This window comes from Stegostoma tigrinum, chromosome 19 (assembly GCF_030684315.1).
Source record: "Stegostoma tigrinum isolate sSteTig4 chromosome 19, sSteTig4.hap1, whole genome shotgun sequence".
Classification (NCBI taxonomy): Eukaryota; Metazoa; Chordata; class Chondrichthyes; order Orectolobiformes; family Stegostomatidae; genus Stegostoma; species Stegostoma tigrinum.
Genome location: NC_081372.1, coordinates 35416177 through 35431818, shown reverse-complemented (window position 1 = coordinate 35431818; position 15642 = coordinate 35416177). Strand labels below are relative to the sequence as shown.

Below are 15642 nucleotides of genomic sequence, written 5' to 3'. Positions count from 1 at the left end.
GTTTCACATTTAAGTTCTGTGTCACAGTTTAAGATTTTTACTGTAACAAATGACTAAAACCATTAACAAAAATGCTATTTTTGTGGTCAATGTATACCCTAAACCATAGAAATATCCCTCTTTTAGAATCATAGCACACTCCCAATGAATTATTGTCTTTGAGTAAACAGGCTACAGTTGGTAAATTAAAACTGAAAGAACTACAGCTGCTGGAAATCAGAAACAAAAGCAGATATTGCTGGAAAAGCTCAGCAGATCGGGCAGAAATCAGAGTTAACATTTTGGGTCCAATGACCCTTCCTCAGGACAGTCTACAGTTGCTTCCTGCTTCAAATAGGTTCATGCCTTTCCTACTTTCGCAGAGTAGTCATTTCAGTTGACCATCTCCTAGTACTTCCTGGAGTTTTCAGAGCATTTCTGAAATTCACAACCAGCAGCAAGTCCTGATTAAATGGTTCTTCTCTTTTACCCCCCAATGCCTAGACGAGTTATCTGGCATCCTCAGCTGGCTCCAACTGTGTCTCTTTGACATGTGGTAACGTGCAAAGACAATCCAACCCCTTCTCTGGCTGACTACATAAAACTGAAGTTTGCCTGATACTCATTTGATTTGGGAGGAAATCTACAATTTAATTTCAAACATGGCTTCCTCTGCACTGTTCCCCAATACAACATGAAACACTTTAGCTTTGTATCCAGAAAAAAAATTACACTTATTAGTCAGTCTCAACCCCAACTCTTTCATTTCAAATGTAAGTGAACAGTTTACACCACAAATGTTTACAATTGATACTTTCAACATCATTCAAGAAATTTTGGACATTCAAAGCTTATCCATTATGAACTCAGCAATGCTGCAATTGTCTCTCATTGCGAATGTTTTACACCATTACCCCACTTGACCGTGTGGTCAAATCAGCTCTGGAATAGGTCACATGACCATTTAACCTTAAATTAAAGACCCTGTGCCAAAATGTAATTTTAACAGTGATAACAAAAACTGATTAACAAATTTTAACCACATTGCCGAGTGTAACAAAGAAAATGCCTGTTCATACAGTTTCTGCAAAAGACTATACTTGGATTCTGTTATTCATTATAAACCTTTTTTATCTTAAAAGGAGGTAGACCAATTAAGGAACTTGCCAATCAAGCCTTAAGAATTTAACTAGACAGAACTGATAAGTTACAAGAAATCAAGGAATGCTTCTAGCCCACAATTTGCATTTACAATTACTAACCAGGAGCATATTCTGTGTGGAAATTATTTTAATCAGTTTCCTTCCCATTGATCAATAGGAATGTTATCAGACCTTATTTAAAATTAAGGTCAAAATAACTGCTCAAAATAGAGAGGCAACAAAAAAGATGCAAATTAATAATTTTTTTGAAAAATAAATTACAGCCATTTTGCTAAAATTACAGGATACTGAAAATATCCATGCAGAAATCTATGATAACAAAGTGTGAAGCTGGATGAACACAGCAGGCCAAGCAGCATCTCAGGAGCACAAAAGCTGACGTTTCGGACCTAGAGGTTGAGATTTCACTGGAAACAAACAAAGCTGAGAAAGTTGTTCTGGAGCAAGTAAAAAAGTTGAGAAAAGTCACTAAACACTTACATAAGCAGATACCACTGAATAGTGATAAGGAACATGAAGCTTGGCTTCTCCTTGTAGATCACACGTAGGCCAAACTATTGTGCTCAGCTACCACCAGGATTAAAAGTAACTCACTTGTTATGGACCAGGGATAGATGCTGGATACATTATTTGAAGAACGTTGTTAGGTATTGGGTGAATAATCGGGGGACTAAGCTCGACACTTTTGACAATTTTTAGATGGACAATGGAACTGCTGCTGGGCGTATAAAATAAAAGGCTGCATTTGTAATACCTGTTTTCAGCAGAATAGATATTGTGTTTTGTAATTTGAACGGAATAGACTGAACTGTGGAATAGGATGGCTAAGAATTTGACCGTAGTGCGTAGACCATTCTAACAAATAGCCTGGTTCCAAGAAAGCGAAAAAAAATTCGTTGGTTGACAAATTGTGCCGAGTGGGGTACCACAGTGTTTGGTCCTCGGGTTTCAACTATTTGCAATCTACATCAATGACTTGGATGCAGGGATGGAATGTACTGTAGCCAAAATGCAGAGATGGCAATAAAAAAGCTAGCAAAATAAATTGCAACGAAGCAAGATGATATTTACATATAGACATTATTAGATGAATAGGCCAAAATTTGGCAGATGGAAGTTAACATGGACAACTGCAAGGCATTCCATTTTTGGTCATAAGCATAAAAAGGCAACTTTTTAATTAAATGGAGAGAAACCTCAAAATATGTTGTTATAGAAGGATTTGAGTTACAGAAAGCTAGCATGCAGGTACAGCAGGTAATAAGAAGTGCAAATGGAATTTTCGTACTTATTGTTAAAGGAACGGAGTACAAAAGCAGGAGAGTGTTGTGCAATTGTGATCTCACGAATGCATTCTACATCTGGGGAACTGCATACAGTTTTGGCCCTCTTGCTTGAGGGAGAAGGTTCACTAGATTAATTCCAGAGATATATTATTTTTAAAGGAGAGATTGAACAATTTAGGTCTATATTCATGAGAGTTTAGACAGATAAGAAGCTATTCTGGAGAGTAAGAAAAAACCCTCAATTACATGAGATAACAAAGGTGTAGAGCTGGATGAATGCAGCAGGCCAAGCAGCATCAGAGGAGCAGGAAAGCTGACGTTTCAGGCCTGGACCCTTCTTCAGAAAATTTTGGGTTATGTAGAAAAAAAAACTTCATATCCCAAAAATTCTTGTGTGTAATACAGCAAATGAATTACAGCAAAATAAAAAAATGCTTCTTTACATTGAAACTGGCAGAGGTTTAAATTTTTTTCTTTCCAATATGAAATCAAAAATTTATTTCAGAAGAAAAAAATATTAATATTTTGTATATCAAATGGACTGTATTCCAACATAAATCATAGCTTCAAGGCCAAATATTGTTAATACATTTTTTATTTGAAATAAGGAATAGAAATTGAGACCACCAAAATGAGGTTACAATGACTCTCTTTTTGGATTAGTAATAAAATAAAGGAATAATAGTACAGCAAAATAAAATCTACATTTTACAAATGTTCAGTGAAGTGTTTAGACATTACCGCCAATCCCTGTTCTGACCCCATGCTGGAAAGAAAGTGCCTTTTGCAGGAACCTATTGCAAACGTTAACGTTTGCAACCAAAGTTACTTCAACAGTTACAGATGTAAAATATATATCTCCCAAGATTTATTGTTTACAAAATTAGCAAAACAAAGAAATATACCAGATAAAAGTGTGCACTACATAACTGGCTGCTTCCATCTGGTTCCGTGGTTCACAGGCTGATGGGAGGTGGTGCATGAAAAGTTAAATTTCCAGTTTTTTCCCCAAACTCTCATTTTATACATCAGCAGTATTCTGTTGCAACCTACAACACACAGGAATGTCCGTTGCTTCCTAGAACAGTGAACAACATTGCCCCACCAGCCACCTAGCAGGAAACCTAGAACCTTTCCTGGTAAAGAACACTGTCATCATTTAAACATGTGATGTCATCGTTATTCTCATTTGAAGATAGAATCTATATTGCAGTCAACTGTAGTATACTATCTTGCATGCTGACTTAAGTCCACCGCTTACTTCACACAAGTCAAAAATTATTTCTAAAATATTCCCCCTTTCTTTCCCAATTTTCTCCCTCCCCTGCCAACTGTTTCATGCATGTTGTTTGACAGATTGTTTCATTTTATTAACTGACTATTATTCATGAAAGATCCATGGTGGGATGCTTTTGGAGAACAAACTCAATTTTATCCTCAGTCTGCATTGATAAATGTACATTTCAAAAAGGAGTGCTCTATGGAATCAAGTGTGAGTGCCCTGGCTGGTTCTTCCTCACTAATCTGTGGGTGTGGTGGTTAAATTTATCACTCATTTCATTGCCTCAGCTATGACTAGTTTACTGATCAAACCCAGCAACAACCGTTTTTTAGCCAGTCTGCACTACTCTTCGGCTAATTCAGTGAAATTCTTAATTTGCATGTAGAAGAAAAGATAGGTGGTTTAGGGAGAGCTTTTCTAAAACTGTAATGACAGTTCATATATTCAATAAAATTATCAATGGGCAGGATAAATACGTGCACTAAAACATTCCACAAATACACAAAAAGAGCAGGCAATACAAATGCAGGGAAAGTATTACTATAGTGGTTTACAATTAGAAACTCTGACTATAAAGATATCACAATTACTGAGCATTGAGAGTTTGTGACTGTTTTCAGCTGGCGTATTTCCAAGAAGTCTGGAGATCCATTGGATCAGTTGAACTACAAATCAGCATCTCTGATAAAACAGGAAATTTAAAGTTCAGTTTGAGATCTGAAGGAACTGTTTTATGTGATATCTTTTTGCCTCGGTGGCCTGTGAATGTTTCTAATCACACATTTGACCATCCATTCAATTCCATCATTTACACCTTGTCTGGAGGAAGACAGAAATTTGTTTTAGAATAGCAAAATCTGAAAACTATTGAATATTTATCAATGAAGAACTCAAGAAGCATGACAATAAAGTTGTGAAATGTCCATGTAATTAATTAAATTAAAAACTTTACCAGCTAATTCAAGCACATTCCTTTTGTGTTGGCAGAAGTGTTTCAAATACCTGACTATTTTTGGGCACAGGAAAATGGAGGAGAAAAATATACAGTATACACTTATTTCATCATTAAATGCCAAATCAATTCAATGTCTGGTCAGTTTTTACTAGGACACTACAAAATTAATATACTATAGCAACTGAAAGGCAATATTAGCTTTTGCATTGGTTTGGGCCAAAATGTGGTATTTAAATAACCCCAATGCACAACTAACGTGCATCCCATCGCAACCAGAATAAAGTTAGGCCAAACACAAAGGACATTCCAAACACAAAATACTTTATCTTATCCCAACCGCTAGAGAATTACATGTTTCCCATTTTCTCTAATTTCCACCTGGTAATGTGTTACATGTTGTTCCATCCCCTTTGCCTTTACAAGTTTACAAATTAACTACACATGGAAGGGAATTTGATTTGTATCAGTTCAAACATTCAAAAAGGCCTATCTGCAGTATCCAACTGTATCTTAAACAAATCCAGGGCTCATGGCTGAACTACTCTATCTGGAACTCTATTCTGTGCATTGATCACTCCATTACTAGAACTTTCCCATATCAGTGCCAAACTTATATTTTTGCATCTGTGAATCAATGTTCTCCTTTGCAGAAGTTTTGCAATTCAGTTCAAAGTAATTTGTTGGATTAATCTAGTGTGCACCATTTACTATTTATAAAGTTACAACACAAGGACGAAAAGAGCAACTATTTGGATTTCTTGTGGAATATTTATTAATTTTGTGATTTGCAGCTTTGGCTGAATATAGTGCCAAGAGTTTACAGACGAAATGTGAAACCAAGATGGATCTTTCCCTCATGTATGGAGGTTGACTGCTGTTTACTAGGTTATTTACAGATAGAAAATTTGCTCCTAATTTCAGTATACTCCATGGGACCAACTAACCTGCTTGTCATCATTTGTTAAAACCATATTAGCTGCATTCAATCTACATGTTCAATCTACAGGGACTGAGTTATAGGGACAGGTTGGGCAAGCTAGGACATTTTTCTTTAGTACATAGGAGACTGAGAGGAGGTCTGAAAGAAGTGTATAAAGATCATGGGAGGCATGAATGCACTCAGCCTTTTTCCCAGCATTGGGGAACTGAGGATTAACGGTAAGAGGTGAAACAATACATGGGAGCATAAGGGATAATTTTTTGTTTTACACAAAAAGAGTGGTATGTGTATCGAATGAGTTGCCAACAGAAATGGTTGAGGCTGGTACATTAACAACATTTAAAGGCATTTGTAAGAATACAAGAAGAGGACAAGTTTAGAAGGATACAGGCCAAGTGCGGGGAAATGGGGTTAGCATGAATGGACATTTTGGTCGGCATGGACCGGGTTGAGCTGAAGGGCCTGCTCCATGCTATGGGATCCTATGACTATGTACCTCCACAGTATTCACTGACTTAAGATGATTATGTTCCCTCTCAAATGTATCATCTTATGTCTCAAATAATATGAGGAGATTTCAGGTTCTTCCCTTTATACAAAATTACTAATAAAGTTGATAGATTTACCTCCATACCCAGTTAAGCAAGAATGTGCTGTGTTCTTCCTCCCCGAACTCCTGCCTCCCCTAATCAACCAATCGAACAGGAATCTGCTACGAATGAAGACAATCATTACTTACCCAGTAAGTGCTGAGCATGGCTGGACCAAACAGTCTCTCTTTCCTATTTTTGGAGCACAATCACTAAAAGCTGTTTTAATCTCTCCCACTGAAAGGCAGGTCTGTCAGTCAAAAGAAAAGAATGAAGCATTAATGTTGGGGTTAATGGTCCAAACAACACTAAAGTGAGGGGGGGGGTGGGGAGAGAATCGCGCCAAATCACAGAAAGAAATCAATGCATTATCAAAGTCAATTCTTTCAATTCCACACTGACAAAATAAACAGAACAAGTTTTATTTGTAATATATAAACATTACTATTTGGAAACATGCTACATAAGAAATAATTTTCATTAAGAAAGTTAACATGTTAACAACAGACTAGGTTTATAAAGCTTTTTTTTAAAGTTGGACACATCACAAGATTACTGCAGCTGAATTTTGATATAGTTATTTAAACATTTGCTCATTTTGTCTAGAAACCAATGTTAGTGGGAAAGACCATGGCACTTTATTCAAACACAACATTCTGTGTAATCTCATCAGAGACAGGGAGGTCTAATGGCACGTATTGGCTTGTGAACCTATACTCTCCCATTCCCCTCCAAAGAGGGATGAAAGCTCTTTGTTGCAGGTTGATGTGGCTATAGAGATGAGTGTTCACAACAGCAACTCAATTACAATAAAGATCTATATTAGTTGTATGTTCCAAGGCAAATCACAGGAGCATTATTATATGAAGTATGACATGGAGTCATGCAAGGAGTGCTATGATCCCAGCTGATGCTAATCTGGACAAGACGAGTCCCAGACTGAAATCTGGTTTGATAGATCACATTTTGTATTTTTTTCCTGTTTTAACGAGGTGTTCTCTCACTGAAACATAAGTATTTCAAATGTGACAAATTTGATTTTAATGATTAAGTATAGGACGATAAAACAAACAAGACCATGTACTCTCAACACAAATGCAAAGGTTTCTAAATACATGGCAATACACACCACCATAAAAATCTCCTTTTTACAGATCCCAAGTACAGGAAAGACGTTGCTTAGTTCAGTTGGCTGGATGGAAATGTACAGTGATGCCAACAGCGTGGGTTCAATTGCTGTGCTGGTTGAAATTATAAAAGGAGTCTCCTTCTGCAATTCTCCCTTTGCCTGAGGCATGGTGACCCCTCAACTTAAACCACCACAAACTGAATCTCTAGAATGAGAAAGCAGCTCTATGGTCTAGTAAGACTTCACTTTTTGCCAAAAATCAGTCCTGCACAATACTCAAAACCAGAAAACAAAAGCTCGTTTTTAATTCCTTCTACTTAATTTAACTGTGACTCCAACTCCCATTCCGGAAAATCAAAGTTTTTCCCTGGAGCTGTGGTACTCAGGGGTTTAAATGTTCTCAGCTTCAAATAACCACTTCAGGGTTTTAATTAAACATCTCTGGTCTGAGACCATCACTAAACTTCTTAGTCAGAGGTAATCAATTTTTCTATCTTCTGCCTTTCGCAGATATGATGCTTCCATATCTATTTTCATTCAAGACTTATGTAGAACTCACCCAATTTAGAAAAAGAAACCTTTATTCTCACACTATGATGTTGCCCTTAAGCTTAAAAAAGCTCGTCCTTCTAAAATGGAGTTTGTTTATCTTGTCCAATTATAAAACTCCCCCAATAAAAACCCATTAGACCTTAAGTTAACTGTCTTGAGCAGTTTTAAAAGAAATCAGCATGGCTACAGAAATACCCAAAGTTAATAAATAAACTCTTCAGGCATGCAGAAAAACCTGTAAGTCATAAGTTCAAAATTCAAAAATCTACACTTGAATAATATTAAAATATACAACCTACAAGCAAGAGATATGCACCCAAGGGAGACAATTTTCAAGGAATGTCTTACAAGAACAAAGTGAGGCAAAGAAGTGGAGAAGTGTTGGAGGATATGTCAGACCTTTGGGCCTAATGAACTGAAGGCACAGTCAACAATGATTAAGTGCTTAAAATCAATGTTGAACAAAAAGCCAGAATTACAGGTCTACAGGTGTGAATTCAGACAGATAGCAACATTCTAGATGACATCAAGTTTACAGACAGTAAATATGAGAAACCAATCTGGAACTTATTCGGAGAGTCAAATTCACAGCTAACAAAAGCAAGGGCAAGAGATTCTGCAGATGAGATGTGAAGGGGTAAAGGGGTGATGTTACAGAAGGTAGGAATAAATGATCTTAGGTGATTTCATTATAGAGATCAGAAGTTCATCTGATGAAGCAAAGATTGAAAATATTTAATATTTAATAAGGTTTAGTAATATTTAATTAAGAATCAGTGTTCCATTCGCTGATGTTACTTAGGGCAACAATTATGCATTTCAGTTGGCACTGATGGCTACAGTCTAAAGAGAAGAAAAATAAAACTGTGCCTGTGTTTCTGTTTCTGATAATTATTCAACAATATCTATTGGCTAGTAATGTGCAAACAGAACACAAAACAAGCTTTTCTGTCCCTAATGATTTAAGGTTAAAGAGTAAAGTTACCAAGTCCAAGACGACCATTTAGGGCTGCTCTCAGGCAGAGATGACCGGTGGTGGTTTAACTGGATAAAGGGGAGAAGTTGAGGAGAATCCTTCGTAACCTCGCCTTTTTTGCAGGAATTGAACCTATGCTGTTGGCAACACCGCATTTTTCACCAGCAGTCCAGCTCACTCAGCCACCGTAAAGATTTAACAGCCCATTGAGTTTTAGTCAAGGTCACAGTTGAAGAATGGATACTTGAGTCTTGAGCTTTAGTGCCCTTAGAGCAGTACTTCAGCAAAACCAAGTACCTTGATGAAACAAAAACTGTCACATTTTGTTTCCAATTAAGCTAGCTTCCTTCCATGAAGTAGTTTGTTTCACATGAATAGGTAATGGAAGTCTTAGTATCTTGCTAACTGTAACTTTAGGACAGAATGAGTCTCTGGGATCTGCAGCTTGGGAATTTCAGTTGATGTGTACTGTGACTATTATGAGGTTAAAGTGCTGTGCTAATATGAAGTTACATCCATGGTTATAAAGAAAAATTGCTAATTGCTTCGGCTCTTGTAGATCAAATTTTGATCTCTTTGGGAATCAGGGAATATATGAAGTTGGCAGGAAAATGGAGTAAGTTGGAAGAACAGGCCTAAAGTGCCATTTGATCTACTCCAAGTCCTTTTTACTTACATTCCTCAAAATTCACTGGGAAGATGGGTCAGCTACGCTGCATGTTTTAAGATAAGCTTTCTCAATAAGAAAATTTAATTGCATAAAAAGACAAAAAAAGTATGAACATGACAAAACCAGAACAAAAAAAAATTACCTCTATATCCTGTTTGTTAGCTAATACCAACAATGGAACTCCTTCAAGCACTTCAGTGGTGATCATTTTTTCTGAGGAGATAAGTGGTTTAGGAATCTAATTAAACACATCAGGCATATTGACATTTTCTTAAGAATGAATTGGTCTTTATATCAAACCTCAACGTGTGCTAAAGACATTTCAAATACTTCAAATCATTACTGAAACAATTAGAAAAAGGGATGACAAACCTCCAAAGGAAAGAATTCCTAAAATAGTGCAGCATCTTCATAAGTCAGCAGGGCCCCAGGGAATGGATGGTACAACAGATTACCAGATAAAACTGGTCAATTCAAGCACCTCAGAATTCAACCAATTATGGCACGATGGGAAAAAATTCCCTTGATTTGTTGCAAAGATTCAATAAGATTTTATGATAATTAGCAGCTTTGCAAGAAAATCCATTTGACCCACATGCTGCGGTTATGGTAGTTTGAGGATTAGAATCAGGTTGATTGTCACATGTACTCCCACGAGTACAGTGAAAAGTTTACAAAGTTGCCACTTACAGCGCCATCTTAGGTATGAAAATAAATTATAAAAATAAAGATATAAAGAGTTCAGCATTACAGTCCTTCAAGCAGATCGTGCGAGATTTCTATTGGCCTCGATCTGGTCCATGCATCTGTTAATCTGCATGCTCGGTACTGACACAGTTAAAAAAAAAGGGATAGTAGGAGCTGCAGATGCTGGAGAATCCGAGATAACAAGGTGTAGAGCTGGATGAACACAGCAGGCTAAGCTGCATCGGGGAGCAGGAAGGCTGATGTTTCGGGCCTAGACCCTTCTTCTATTCACTCTCAAGCATTGATAAGCACACAAGAGTATCCTGACAAAAATCAAGTCAAAATCCTAAATGAGCGACTTTCAAAAAACACTACACATTGCACTAATTTTCAATATGTGCAGAATGTCTACAAACATGTACATCATTTGTAATGAAATAATACAGATGTTCTCTTTGCATAATACATACCAAAAGCTATTTTTGACTCAGACAATCTCTCTTCATCAGTGGAATCAATCACATATATTACACCATGGGATTCTGCATAATACTAAAATGAAGAGAAAAGTTCATAAACTGTTAAGTGACAGCATACAAATAGAACATAATTGGCTTCGCAGTCTCTAATGAATCTTTTGTTAACAATACTGCAAGATAAAACAAACATTGTTCTAATTATAATACTTTATCAAGGGCACAACAGCTTTAGAATGCTTCAATAAATCAAGTCAGTTATAGATTACTAGATAATAAAATGTGAGGCTGGATGAACACAGCAGGCCAAGCAGCATCTCAGGAGCACAAAACCTGACGTTTCGGGCCTAGACCCTTCATCAGAGCTCCTGAGATGCTGCTTGGCCTGCTGTGTTCATCCAGCCTCACATTTCATTATCTTGGAATCTCCAGCACCTGCAGTTCCCATTATCTCTGATACTAGTTATAGATTACGACTATTTTCAAGTGTTAGGCATATTTTCAGGCTTAATTGCTGCATGGAAAATGCATTTACTCAGTAATAAATCATTTTAACCATGTATTCAATGACCAGTTAATTTTAATCAGTTGTTTAAATAATCCAAGTAACATGGAATTTTGGCACATGAGATACTCATTCTAATTAAGTCAGACTAAATTAATGGACTGATTCTAGTCCAATTCTTGGACCAGAATGGTGAGATGGATGTGTTTGACTGGCACAAACTTGTTGGACCAATTCCTCCCACATCACACACTGCCCTATGTTAGAGACACTGGGTGTTTTTGGGTAGGAAAGAAATGATTATGAAACTCATAGGATCAATAGTGAGCAAAATGAATAGGTAAGTCAGCCAGATTCTGACAAAAGAAAACTGACAGACAGATCTGACATAAACTGACTTCCACTTACTTCAGAAGGAGTTGAAGTATTGAGTTATGAATCCAATGTGTACTGCTCAATCCCAAACCAGGCTTCTTTTTCCATCTGGTCATTAAGGCTACCTCCTCCCACCTTCACAAAGTTGCTTAGTGTCTTAATCCTCTCGCTACCCCAACAACTACCGAGCGCTTAATCTGTTCAACCCTCAGATACCCTAGAATGTCTAAATGCAGAAAGACCTGGATAGTAACCAGTCTTGGGTGACAAGTGGCAAGCAACATCCGTGCCACATGTGATAGGCAATGGCCATATCCAACACAGAAGAATCAAACCATTGATGACATGGCAATTGACATTTATTTGCATTATCATTCAATCCCCCACTAATCAACATCCTGGGCATATACTGGCTAGAAGCTGAACTGGACAAACTGTATAAATATTTTAGCTACAAGAACAGGCCAGAAGCCAGAAATCCTGTAGCAGGTAAGTCACTTTCTGCCTCCCCAAAGCCTCTTTACCATCTATGAAACACAAGTCAGGAGTGCAATGGAATACTCACACTTGCCTAGATGAGTACAGCACCAACACTCAAGTAGTTTGGGACCATTCAGAACATAACAGCCTTTTCAATTTACAACACATCCACAAACATCTGAATCTCTTTAGCCACCATCGCACATCAGCAACAGTGTTTAATCTGGAAGATGCACTACAAAAATTCACCAAAGTTCTTTTGACAGCATCTTCCAAACCCATAAGCACTTCCATTTAGAAGGACAAGGGCAGCAGATACATGGGAATATCACAAACTGCAAGATCTCCTCCAAGCCATTCATCTTCACGAATTGGATATATATCAAAATCCTGAAACGTCACCACATCAAAATACTGAAACTCTGTCCTCAACGGTATTGTTGAAATAGTTACACCAAATGGGAGCAGTTGATGTAACAGTTCAATAAGGCAGCTCACAATCACCTTTGAAAGGTAATTAGTGCTGGACAATAAATTCTAGTTCTGCCAGTGATATCACATTCCGTGAATTAATTAAAACTAAAACTCCACTATGAATTGGAATTATATCACCATTGCTTTTAGAAGAATTAAAGATGAATAATAAATGCAATAAAACATAGGTCACATATATCCAGTGAAAGAAATAAAAAACAAATACATAAATTCTTTCTGAACGAGGTGCTCTGGTTCCACGCTCCTTGATCCTAGCAAAACCCAACATTTCATAGAATCATGCAGGACATTAGAGGCCCTGTAGCTCATTGAGTCTGCACCAAGACACGAGAAGTAATCCCATTTACCTGCACTTGGCACATAGCCTTGAACGTTTTGATGTGTCAAGAGCTCACCCAGTAATTTTTAAAGGATGTAAGGCAAATTTCAATTATCCTTTAATTATAACCCACTTAGGAAAGTATATTGATTCTCAAGTTCCACTATGCCCTGGTTCACCACAAAAGTTAAATAATTAAATTAAAACACGCAAAGTCCTAAATTTACCTGTCTGATGGAATGAGGTCAACAGAAATCATTGCCAACTTTCCTGTACTTAACAAAACTGTTGTTTATTACAAATAAAGTTCTAGCTACAGGTAAAACAAAATTATGAACTATCAACATATAACCCTACTGGAATGTTAAGCCCATTTTGAAACCTTTACAACTAAACAGAGAAGGAAAGAAACTTTGGCATTGTGTGGAAGGAAAAAAAAACAAACACTGGAGAAAAGGCAGAGATAACAAGGTAGAGAACTGGATGAACAGAGGAGGCCAAACAGCATCATAGGAGCAGGAAGGCTGATGTTTCAAGCTAGCCCCTTCTTCAGGAATAAATAGGGAGAGAGGGGGAGGCGGCTAGAAAATGGATAGTGGAGAAGATAGGTGGAGAGGAGACAGAAGTCAAAAAGGCAGGGGTGGAGCCAGTAAAGGCGAGTGTAAGTGGGGAGGAGATAGGTCAATCCAGGGAGGACGGACAGGTCAAGGGGGCAAGATGAGGTTGATAGGTGGAAATGGGGGTGCGGTTTGAGGTGGTAGGAGGGGATAGGTGAGAGGAAGAACAGGTTACGAAGGCAAGCACAAGCTGGGTTGGTTTTGGGATGCGGTAGTGGGAGAGGAGGTTTTGAAGCTTGTGAAGTCCACATTGATACCTTTGGGCCACAGGGTTCCCAAGCAGAATAGGAATTGCTGTTCCTGCAGCCTTTGGGTGGCATCGTGTTGCTCTGCAGGAGGCCCAGGATGGACATGTCATATGTGGAATGGGAGTGGAGTTGAAATGGTTCATGACTGGGTGGTGCAGTTGTTTGTTGTGAACCGAGCATAGGTGTTCTGCAAAGCGGTCGGAAGGCCTCCACTTGGTTTGCTCGATGGCGATGAGGCCACAACGGTAACAGCGGATGCAGAATACCACATCAGCAGATGTGCAGCTGAACATCTGCTTGATGTGGAAAGTCTTCTTGGGGCCTGGGATGGGGGTGAGGGAGGTAGTGTGGGGGCAGGTGTAGCACTTCCTGCAGTTGCAGGGAAAAGTGGTCGAGAACGCCCTCGACCGTGTCTCCTGCAACTCATCCCTCACACCCCGTACCCGCAATAACAGCCAAAAAAGGGAAGAATCCCCCTCGTCCTCACGTAGCATTCCACCAACCTCCAGATCCAATGCATCATCCTCTGACACTTCTGCCATCTGCAATCGGACCCCACCAAAAATATTTTTCCCTCCCGATCCTTGTTTGCTTTCCAGAGGGACCACTCTCTCTGTGACTCCCTTGTCCGCTCCACACTCGCCTCCAGCCGCACCACACACGGCACTTTTCCCTGCAACCACACGAAGTGCTACACCTGCCACCATACCACCTCCCTCACCCACATCCCAGGCCCCAAGAAGACTTTCCACATCAAGTAGATGTTCACTTGTACATCTGCTAATGTGGTATACTGCATCCACTGTTCCCATTGTGGCCTCCTCTGCATTGGGGAAACCAAACTCCCCCTCCCACTACTCAGATGACATGTCCATCCTGGGCCTCCTGCAGTGCCACAACGATGCCACCTAAAGTTTGCAGGAACAGCAACTCATATTCCGCTTGGGAACCCTGCGGCCCAATGGTATCAATGTGGATTTCACAAGCTTCAAAATCTCCCCTCCCCCAGCCACATCCCAAAACCATCCCTGCCTCCCTAACCTGTTTGTCCTCTCACCTATCCCCTTCTCCCACTTCAAGCCGCACCCCAATTTCTTACCTACGAACCTCATCCCGCTCCCTTGACTTGTCCGTTCTCCCTGGACCGACCTATCCCCTCCCTACCTCAATTCACCTTCACTGGCTTCATCCCCGCCTCTTTGACTTGTCTGTCTCCTCTCTACCTATCTTCTCTTCTACCCACTTCAATCCACCTCCCCCTCCCTCCCTATTTATTTCAGAAGCCTCATCCCCTCCCCCATTTCTGATGAGGGGTCCAGACCCGAAATGTCAGGTTTCCTGCTCCTATGATGCTGTTTGGCCTGCTGTGTTCTACATTGTTATCTCAGAATCATCTGCTGTTCCTATTATCACTGGAGAAAGGCAGTTCAGTAGCACCAGCCCAAATGATTGACGCTCAGATGTTGCTCATTTTCCCAAAAACTGAGGTTTTCCAATCACCTTCTCCAAATTCCTTAACTTCTCCACAGGGTACACAGGCTGACTGGTACACTAATTGTAAAGTCTCTTAGTAACAAGTTAAAGGGGACAGCTTTTGGTAATTGGTGGGAGAAAATAACTGGTTTCTCATACTTAAATTTACCTTTACCGCATACAGCCATAGAACCCATTTGTTCAGCAGTCGAGGCTTCTTCCATTATCATAAGCACTCAAAGCATTTCACTTAGCTGGAGGTAACCAGAGATGTTGCCAGACAAATGACTTTCAGCATCCACAATTGGTCACAACTGTTTAACCTAATCAACAAGCTGCTGTTGGACAAATCTCACTCTGCATCCCTACCCCACTACCATGGTGTTGTATCTCACAATGAGTTCTAGTGATGCTTTTTAAAGTTGTGCAGCAATTCCTTCCACTG

The 15642-nt window shown here is 39.0% G+C and overlaps 1 protein-coding gene across 2 annotated transcripts in view; it reads right to left on the bottom strand.

The window, feature by feature from the left end:
* Positions 1-3005: 3005 nt before the first annotated feature.
* Positions 3006-15642, bottom strand: part of arfrp1 (ADP-ribosylation factor related protein 1) — a 30130-nt gene continuing 17493 nt past the window's right edge. The window contains exons 5-8 of one of the 2 annotated variants that reach the window (XM_048550189.2): positions 10680-10761; positions 9665-9735; positions 6345-6445; positions 3006-4529 (exon numbers count right to left, since the gene is read on the bottom strand). In XM_048550189.2, coding sequence (XP_048406146.1) covers positions 4442-4529; positions 6345-6445; positions 9665-9735; positions 10680-10761 — 342 coding nt within the window. In that variant the 3' untranslated portion in view covers positions 3006-4441. The remainder of the gene's footprint in view (positions 4530-6344; positions 6446-9664; positions 9736-10679; positions 10762-15642) is intronic. The other variant, XM_048550190.2, reaches the window with a different exon arrangement.